Source organism: Nicotiana tabacum, chromosome 7 (genome assembly GCF_000715075.1).
Source record: "Nicotiana tabacum cultivar K326 chromosome 7, ASM71507v2, whole genome shotgun sequence".
Lineage (NCBI taxonomy): Eukaryota > Viridiplantae > Streptophyta > Magnoliopsida > Solanales > Solanaceae > Nicotiana > Nicotiana tabacum.
This window is the reverse complement of record NC_134086.1, coordinates 90,045,592-90,055,137: the sequence shown is the minus strand read 5'-3', so window position 1 is coordinate 90,055,137 and position 9,546 is coordinate 90,045,592. Positions and strand designations below refer to the sequence as shown.

General features: G+C 35.6%; 2 protein-coding genes across 5 annotated transcripts; one reads left to right on the top strand and one right to left on the bottom strand.

Annotated features, from left to right (window-relative positions):
- The first annotated feature begins 1,502 nt into the window (after window positions 1-1,502).
- On the top strand, window positions 1,503-2,519 carry LOC107827461 (putative protein phosphatase 2C 55). The gene has a single exon (XM_016654601.2). The coding sequence runs from the start codon at window positions 1,503-1,505 to the stop codon at window positions 2,517-2,519; it is 1,017 nt and encodes a 338-aa protein (XP_016510087.2).
- A 1,229-nt stretch (window positions 2,520-3,748) lies between these two features.
- LOC107827460 (nucleolar GTP-binding protein 1-like) lies at window positions 3,749-7,652 on the bottom strand. Of its 4 annotated transcripts, none has more exons than XM_075257389.1 (3): window positions 7,361-7,652; window positions 4,259-6,320; window positions 3,749-4,051 (listed from the first exon to the last, which is right to left on the bottom strand). In XM_075257389.1, the coding sequence occupies exon 2, from the start codon at window positions 6,308-6,310 to the stop codon at window positions 4,268-4,270; it is 2,043 nt and encodes a 680-aa protein (XP_075113490.1). In that variant the 5' UTR covers window positions 6,311-6,320; window positions 7,361-7,652; the 3' UTR covers window positions 3,749-4,051; window positions 4,259-4,267. The 4 variants fall into 4 exon arrangements, with proteins under 4 accessions (XP_075113490.1, XP_075113491.1, XP_075113493.1 ...); XM_075257390.1 differs by having other exon boundaries at window positions 7,289-7,491; XM_075257392.1 differs by having other exon boundaries at window positions 7,295-7,486.
- Between the last annotated feature and the right edge of the window lie 1,894 nt (window positions 7,653-9,546).

The window sequence follows — 9,546 nt, the reverse complement described above, 5'->3', positions numbered from 1 at the left end:
GGAAATGACACCGAAAAGTAACGATAATAATAATAATACTGCAATAATATTATTTGTGAGAGGAAATAAACTAATTGGCTTGAGTCGTGCTGGGCACTGTCCTAAGAAACTATTTCAGCAGTGTGAAATGTCTCTCCAAGATTAAACAAGCATACCTCTATTAGGGAGGATATAGGAATCAGCAAAATAGTAGCTTACAAACCCAGCTATTTTAAAAGAGGGAACAAACAAAGTAGACTATAAATGTTTTAAGGAGGAAGAAAAGGAAGTTGAGAGGAACGAAAGAGGCAAAGTAAAAATATGCTGATGCATGATGGCTATTTTGAAGGCCAATTTATAGGTTAATTGAGAGGCTTAGGGCATGCCAAGTGTATGACACTTGTTTTGAACTTCCCGTGCAAATTGCCACATGGATGAACATTTGTCCATTTTTTGGGAAATATCACAACAAAAAATATAGTTAAAATCGAAGGTTCATTTGATCTTGATGTCCTAAATTATTTCCGTGTGAACTGGGACGAGATGGATAACGACGACGACATTTATGTTTGTTATAGCACTACTGGTAAACATGTAACAAAAATTATGGGAGCTGTTGTAGGACAAATGCTATTTATTTATTTTTTTATTTTTATTTTTGGTTGCTAATTCAGTTATCTAGTTAATCAACTAACGAATACGACTAAATGATAAATATTTATTGAGACTTTTTAACATATATAGTAAGTAGTTTTCTAGTGGTTAAAAATGTATATGTCGGATAACTAAAATTTTGCTGTAACTTTAAAAAATATGAAGATGAAAAAGTAGATATAATGCATTCCTATGTCACTATACAATAACGATAATGATGATAATGATAATAATAATAATAATAATAAGTCAAAATGGTATTTGCAACTTTCTTAATGTGACTATAAAATTAATATAATGAATCACTTATTGATTGAAAAGTTACAGCTTTTTCGAATGTGTTAAAAACTTGAAAAATGGAAGTAAGAACTAGAACTAGAAGACTTGGAAAGGAGATTTACTGTGCCCCTAATGTCACCATAAAAAAATTATTAATTAAAAAGGCCAAATAATAAGCATAAGGAAATAGTAAAGTTTTAATTGACTTAAGAAATATCAAGAAATAAGTTAAACATTAAGAAAAAAGTTACCAACGGTCTAAAAAAAATGAGCGCAACCAAATATCAAATTGGATCTTATATTTCTAATCTTCTTTTTCCCGTCAGAGATATAAATAACAAAACAATCAGCGATTTTAAGAAATTAAATTGCTTTCCTCTTTCTTTTTTTTGGTCGAATTAAATGAAATAAGTTTCCGAATTTCGATACAAATAGGAAACAAAGGAGGGGGGGGGAAAGAAAGAAAGAATGAAACATGAAGGCTACATAAATTGAAGTGAAAGCAACGCACTCCGATCCGTTTCCTACATAAATTGGGATTAAAGGCTTATATATACCTTATTAACCAACCCTTCGACTTGTTATTTTCAATGGCTACAGAAATAGTACATAACAAGAAGCGACTCATTACTGAATCTGAGTCTGATGATACAGAAATCCTTACTAAGAAGCAGCGACTCATGGAAAAATCAGAGCTTGACTTCATCCAATTCTTGCTTTGCCCTGAGGATTTGACAACATCCTTCGACATTACTACAGATGATCCTGTTCCCAACATTATTCCGATATTCAACTTTTGTTCCCAAGAAGAAAACAAAGACACGTCCAACGCCGGTGGAACTACGAGGATGGTTGCTGGGTCGTTTTACATACCAAAGACTAACGAACAAAAGCCACTAGGAGAAGACGCACACTTTATATGTGCAGAGGAGCAGACTATAGGCGTTGCTGATGGAGTTGGTGGTTGGGCTAAAAAGGGTATCGATTCAGGAAAATACTCAAAGGAATTAATGGAAAACGCGGAATTATCCATTCACAAACAGAAACAACAAGATAAAAGTAGTACTGCTAATATTGATTTAATCAAAGTACTTAATGAAGCTTTCTTGAATACAAAGGCTATGGGTTCTTCTACTGCTTGTATGTTGACACTCGCTGATGACACTCTGCATGCTGTTAACGTTGGAGATAGCGGGTTCGTGGTGATCAGAGACGGGGTAATAGTTTATAAATCGGAAATCCAGCAGTCGAGGTTTAACTGTCCTTTTCAGTTGGGGAATAGCAAACATTCTAATGATCCAAGTGTCGCAGAGAAGATTAGTTTTCCGGTGAAAGCAGGAGATATAATCGTGATGGGAACAGATGGATTGTTCGATAATGTTCATGATTTTCAGTTAGAAGTTGTTGTTAACAATGGAGTGGACTTGTGGGAATCGGATGCGCCTGATACATTGGCGTGGAGGATAGCGCAATATGCACTGGAGAATTCTAAGAGCACAGAGCTTTATACTCCTTTTGCTGGGGAATGTTTCAAAGCTGGACTTGAGCACAGTGGTGGAAAGTATGATGATATAACAGTCATAGTAGCCCATATTTGGCCTTTGTAGTGCTCTGCTTTATGATGCCTAATCTAACTTTTTTCTTTTCTGTTTTGGCGAAATTAGAGTTAACAATTCTTGGTAGTTGTAAAAATTGATTCGAGATACAAGCAAGAAACCTGTATGTAATTTGATTCTTTATATATGTTTGGTCCCCATATAATCATTGATTAACTGTAATATACGTTTCTTATGTCATATGGTGCAGTTTTTGGCATAAACTAGGAGCGCTGAAAGTCACCAACATAAATTGCAGAAAGATAAAAAATTGTATAACCAGTTGCTGAGTTAAATACGTTATGCTCGAACTCTGACAAACCTAATCGAGTTTAAAAGGAGTTCTGGAATCATGCCAAGGCAAAATTATGCCAATATCAAGACGGAATGTATTATGATTAATTGTGAAAACATAGAGAAGTTGTATTAGAGAGAACCTGGAATCAGATGTGACTATCAGGATTCAGCCACTGTCCAATTTGTCTCAACTCTTATAAATTTTACCACTTTAAGTGGTGTCCAATTTGCCTCTGTTTTGAATAAACGCACTACATATTAGCTACGGAGACGAGGGATTGCTCCGATTGTCAGCACCCCCACCTAAACGGAGACAAGGGAAAGGGATTGCTCCGATTGTCAGCACTCCCACCTACAATCTCAGGGTTGTGGGTTCTAGTCACCAAAGGAGCAATAGCTCCAAAACAGGGGAGGGGAATAAGTTTTAAAAAAAATATTAGCTACGGGATTTTCAACCATTAAAAAACATATGAATAAAAGCACCCAATTGTTTACATATCACATAAAGTCCCAGCGGAAAAGTGATCTCACATCTTTACCATAAAAAATATGGGGTCGACTTCATCAGTGCTTTTTTATTCCTTCAGTCTGCACTCAAGCAATACTAAACCAGTAAGGTAGTCATGGCCTAATATACAGTGCATTTCCCAAAAAAACCATCCAGCAATACTAAACCAGTAAGGTAGTCATGGCCTAATATACAGTGCATTTCCCAAAAAAACCATCCTAAGGAGAGAGGCAGATGAATTCATTTTCTGCATATGCTATTTAGGGCATGTAAACAGAAAGTTCATGCAAAAAGAGAGAGGAAAGTCTGTACTAAAGAAAATAAAAAAATCCCAGACAAAATTTAACATCGGGGAAAACACAATCTTATAACAGGTATCTAAGTTCCAAAAAAGGCATATAGAGGCAGCAAGCTCAGCTGCATCTTAAGCACAAACTTAAATACTTAATCTGTAGTCTTGGTCTTGCCATTTCAATAGATTGAATTCCTGACATCTTCGTCATATCTTTGTTTTACAAAAACACTTGCATTCTTCCACAATTTAAAGTTAAAAAACAGTATGAAAAATAGCCTAAATAAACAGCAAGGAAAGCTCAAAATAACAGATGACGGAAAATTCAACTGCCAAAGTGTCCTAAATAAGCTGAGTTTTCTTTCAGCCTCTCTGTCCGCCACCCAAGATATTGCAACACAAGCATCTTGACAGGTACCATCAGCAAATTCCAAGATAAAATGCCATCTGGAAAACAAAAGGTAATAATTGAAATCTTGCACGCATCAATTACCGATTTTCCAAGAATTAAAAAGGAACCAAGTAACACATCATCGTTCTGAAAACTCAAAAGTACGCAAGTAGCTATGAAGACAAAAAAATAACTATTGAGAAAGCAAGAGCAGATGGAGAAAACATATTCTGGAGCCTGTAAAATGTCGTAGCAAGATATACCTTGGTTTACTAGCGCCGGTCAGTTTTCCCAGTTGATCGCTTTCCTGAGAAGAGATGTTTTGGTTTCAGAGTAGGAATAACTCTATCAGCCTCTCCCCGCCGAGCATCCTTGTTCCTCTTCTTAGAAGAACCCTTAGCCATCTTTATAGCCATCTTCTTCTGGGCTTTGTCCTTTAAGCCCTCCCCTGGAACAAATTCATCTGGAGGTCGTGACCTTGACCTTGATCTTGCCGTAATGGAAAGTGACCTCAATCTTTGCTTCTTGTTGGGAGTAATCTCGTCGACATCCATTGCATCCTTACCAATGTCATCTCCACGTTCAACTGATCTCTCTCGCTTACGACCCCTTGATTTACTACGGGCTCGATTGATTGCTAGAGTTGGATCCAGCCCCAAAGCAGATAACTGCCTTCCCATTCTTTTTGAAGTGAACTCCTTGTCTTTGTCAAACTTTCTTGGTACAGTTGGTCGGCTCTCTGCAGTGCTTTTCTTAATTCTATGCTGTTGAATGAGCAAACTCTTCTGTTTCCGGATTTCAGCTAATGCTGCTTGTTCTTCAGGGGTCAGCTCAATGCCGTCCATCTCAAAATCATCATCTCCTTCTTCATCCTGACGAAGACCTTCTTCTCTCTCCAATTCTTCAAGCCTTTGTAAGATATCAGGGTCAATAAAGTCATAGACATTGTGCCCATCTAAAATTTCTGGCATTACATCTTCCTTCCACTCCTCGTTTGCTAATAGATAGTGCTTCCTCAAGCTGGCAGAGTAAACACCTGCACCTCCGTTCTCATTCTCCAGATCTCTCTCAAGTTTCCTTTTCTGTTTCTCAGCATCTGCCTCAGCTTCCTTAGCTCTGGCTTCCAACGCTGCCTGAGGTATGCATACTGGCCTCTCTTTCTGGTCACGTGGTTTTGGCATAGCAACATGGAAGCGGTTCAAGCAGTCATTCAACTTTTTCGACTTCATTTTCAATTCCACCCTCTGATTCAGTAACCTCTCACAAGCTGCATTCTTCACTGAAATCACGCCATCTTCGGTCAATGTGCTCATAGTTAACAACACACCTGCTTCATCAGTTGCCTCGCCACCTTGACCCATCACTGTCTTCATGGCTTCATCTTTCATCTCTGCGACTAACTTCTTGTCTTCCTCAGAAATCCCTTCTAATGGCTGCAAGTCTGTTTTGTTGCACACGATCATCAAGGGTTTGTTCATAAAGAGTGATTTGATGCTGTGGAAAAGAGCAGCCTGCTGCGCAATGCTATAGCCACAAGACCCAGAAATATCAAGGAAAAACAACACAGCAGCCCTCAGATGTGCTAGAGCTGTAATACTGCACATCTCAATGATATTACGATCCTCAAATGGCCTATCCAGAATACCAGGAGTGTCGATCACTTGATACCTCAGATATTTGTAGTCAGTATGACCGACAAACAAGGACTTTGTAGTGAAAGCATAAGGCTGCACATCCACATCTGCTCTTGTAATTTTGTTGATGAATGAGCTCTTGCCAACATTTGGATACCCACAAATCAAGATTGTCCTAGTATTGGGATCAATTGAGGGAAGTCTTGCCATGTGCTGCCTAATCTGTTCTAAATAAGCTAAACTTGGGCCAATGCGCTTTATAACAGTGCACATGCGCCCAAGAGCAGCAACCTTCAGGGACTTGCACCGATAGAGTGAGTCGCCATACTTCAGCAATTTTACATAATCTTTAGCAATTTTTGAAATCAAATTTCTAGCAGTATTAATTTGGCCAAGGGCAAGCTTGTAGTGGTCTTTGTTGTAGAGCACATGAAGAAGGTCTCCATAGAAAGGATGGATATCGTCAAGCCTGGGGAACTCATCAATAATGGTGGAGAGTTTGTCATAGAAATTCTGCTGTGTATACTTCACTTTGCGCATGTAAAATTGACGTATACGAGAGATAGCATATCCTTTGTGGACAACAGTAGGAGTTTGACGCTGTGTGCGAGACAGAATGATATCGACAAAGTCCTTCCCATTGGGAACCACCGTAATCTTCTTAAAGTTGTACTGCACCATTTTTTATAATCTGGATAAAACGAAAAACAGCATCAGCAAATGCACACAAAAACCCCATCAACCAGCTGATCTCTCTCAAACCAATCAATCAGCAATTCAAATAGCAAAAGTATCTTCCATTGAAAAGCTTATTAATTGGTCCTTCAAATCCTAAAGCTATGAAAATACACACAATTAAGGGAGAAAAATTCTATGGCCACAAGTTCAAATTTACCACTAGGCTATTCCATTGGGGATTTTTCAGTCCATGCCTTTAATATGTTAGTATGTGATGCATTACAGATGAAAATAGAAACCTTTTACAGTATGTAGAGACTATCTTAAAATCCGCCCAGATAGACGCACCAGTCACCACATCCGATTATAGATAAAGTCATTGCAAATTACGATCATGTAACTATAGTTAGAGGTTCTTCATACATCGAATCAACCAAAAGAGGAAAAAGAAATCTTGAATACACCGGATTTTAGCATTCAATCCATGACATTGAAATGAAACGTAACACTTCTCAAGTTCAAAATTATACGACTAAATAATTGAAATCCCCCAAATAAACATGTAAAAGCTGATCTGTTTCATACCCAATAACGAAGCCACTGACGCTTAACAAGGTTTTCCCATACGATAATTTTGGAATTCGAAAAAGCAAATAAAATGAGATTTCAATCAAAAGGGAAAACAATACGCTACACAAGAATCAAAATTTAAATGTTTGAAGCATAAAGACTGCAACTTTTATTTTCACTTTCAGTTCCACAAAAATAAAGAGCAAATCATTCAACTCAAATTATATCTTAAGCACAAATTTCATCTAAATTCATGTACTGAAAAAGAAAGTGACAAACATACCCACTTACAGATACCCAAATAAACCACTCGCCGAAATTTTCAACAAAATTTCAGAATATGAATATAACTAAGTATGAACTCAACTCTTCAGCATCAGCAAAAGCAAATGAATAAGAAAAAAAGATAACCTTAACCTAATTGAATAGATGAAACAGCACAATAATACAGCTCAAATTTGAGATGCAGAGTGAAGAAATTACGAGACTAGAAGGCGGCGAAGAGGGACACTATGGAGGAAGAAGTCTGAATATCGCTGGCGGGTTTTTGGTCTAAACCCTAGGCTTGGAAAGAGTTTACGTTATTTTACATAAAATATTTCATAATCTACAACTATAAAGTACTACTACAACTTAAATACAGTAAAAGAATAAAAAAAATAGCTCTTATGCACGGTAGCTTCCTATAAATGAGGAAACTGAATATCAAACATATTTAATAAAATCAATTGTTCCCCAAAAATACTCTATCGCAATTCCTATAATTAAGGAAACTAAATAGGAAAAACTCTCCATTTCCTTTTTATTTGTATTCTACCTGTCCGCCACATTCTCAACAAACAATCCATCTTTATCAAATCCTCTTTCTCTAGTAGTAGGTGAAATAATCTTTAAATAAATATTACTCAAAAAAAGGAACAAAATACATCATAATCAATATATAGCATGTAAACTTTACTATTAAATAATTCAGTGCGTACTAACGTCCCATTATATAACAAAGATATGATGTATTTTATATTACTAGTATTTATAAACGTGCATTGCACGTTAATAATGGCACATGATGGTTTAACTATTTATTTATATGAAGGAACAATAAAATTTAATTAATGAGAGTAATTTTATATATAATACTATAACAATCATCTAAATACCGAAAAATATTGTTACATTAGCATAATACGTGAATTCAAAATGAAAGAACATCATCAGAACTTACATAAATGATCAATTTTAGTCATTTTAAGTAGATAATTATGTATTGTTTACAGCAAGGGCGAAGCCCCACTTTGCTTAGAGTGATCAATTGACCACCCTTTGTCGGAAAATTATATTGCGTATATAGGTAAAATATTAGGTTTTGAAGATAAATAACATATATTGAACACCCTTTGTCATAATATTTTTTACTTATTTCAAGTTTGAACACCCTTGAGAAAATTTCTGGCTTCGCCACTGCTTTACAGGTATCTAATGTGATGGTATCTTTCCGAACATTTCTTTATGGACGATATTTTTTTGTATGTGTTTCCTTCTAATGGTTGGTTACTCTGCCATAATTAGAACTTTTGTTGTCGGTATTGATATCTCTCTTGAAAGTGCAACATATAGTTATTCGTGTAAAAAAATATATTGTGATAAATATAGTTCAATATTTAGGATGTTTGTCCTTATGCTTTATTTATTATAACTACAAAACATAAACATACTAAAAATTATTTTCATACAAATTTAAAAGAATATTCTTTAATTTTGAAAAACGAAAGTTGAATGCGGGGATAAATACATACTTAGAAGCACATGTATCATAAGTTCTGCATGTATGATATTATTGTCAAATCTTTTATATACCTTATGTGTACTATTACATAAGTTATTCAGTGGATCTAAGTTTGCAGTAGCATGACATGCATATTTTTCTTCAAAATCAACATATACAATGGAAGATCAATTTTAACTTGGTCTATTATATATATGGTGACACTAACATGCGTAAGATATAATGAACTTGACAACAAACATGTACGGTAGAAGGCCATTTGGTGTTAAAGTATTTAAGTATTCTTCTGTTGAGTCAAAACTGAAAAATATTTTATTTTTACCATAAAACTTAGTAATCAACCTTTTATTTAGTTGATCAACATATTCATTTCTGCTAGCTAAGATAGTTCTTTAATTTCTATAATGTAATTTACACAAACTGCATTTTAATCTAATGATGAAAATATTTTTCTTATTAAATGCACTACTATTACTATTGGGATTGATAACCAAGTGTTCTAAAAGAATCAAATCATCTTTTATTGGATGTTCTTCTTCGTTTTCGACACGAAGCAAGAAGTCACTGAATGTTTGATCTGTTCTTACTTTTATATTTCTTGTCATTTGAATATTTTTCATTTGAGGTCATAAGTATAATTTTGACAAGCTAGATTTTACAGCTTCTGCTTTGGTCAATATTGGAACTAGGCATCCTAAGCAAAATATTCAACTTCCCTTAAACTTCCCTTTCTTTTCTGCTTGAGCCCAAGCAAGCCCAATTCGGGGTCGCCATTTTACTCATCCCACTAAATCTGAGTGTGATGAATCCGACACATCCACCACTGACTCAGGCCAGTGGATCAACTTTCAAAAGTATGCTACCAATATTTTTATGCATTTTGACC

Bases quoted from the DNA above. Each gene is read 5' to 3' on its own strand.
- LOC107827461 (XM_016654601.2), top strand. From the start codon at position 1,503: ATGGCTACAGAAATAGTACATAACAAGAAGCGACTCATTACTGAATCT.
- LOC107827460 (XM_075257389.1), bottom strand. From the start codon at position 6,310: ATGGTGCAGTACAACTTTAAGAAGATTACGGTGGTTCCCAATGGGAAG.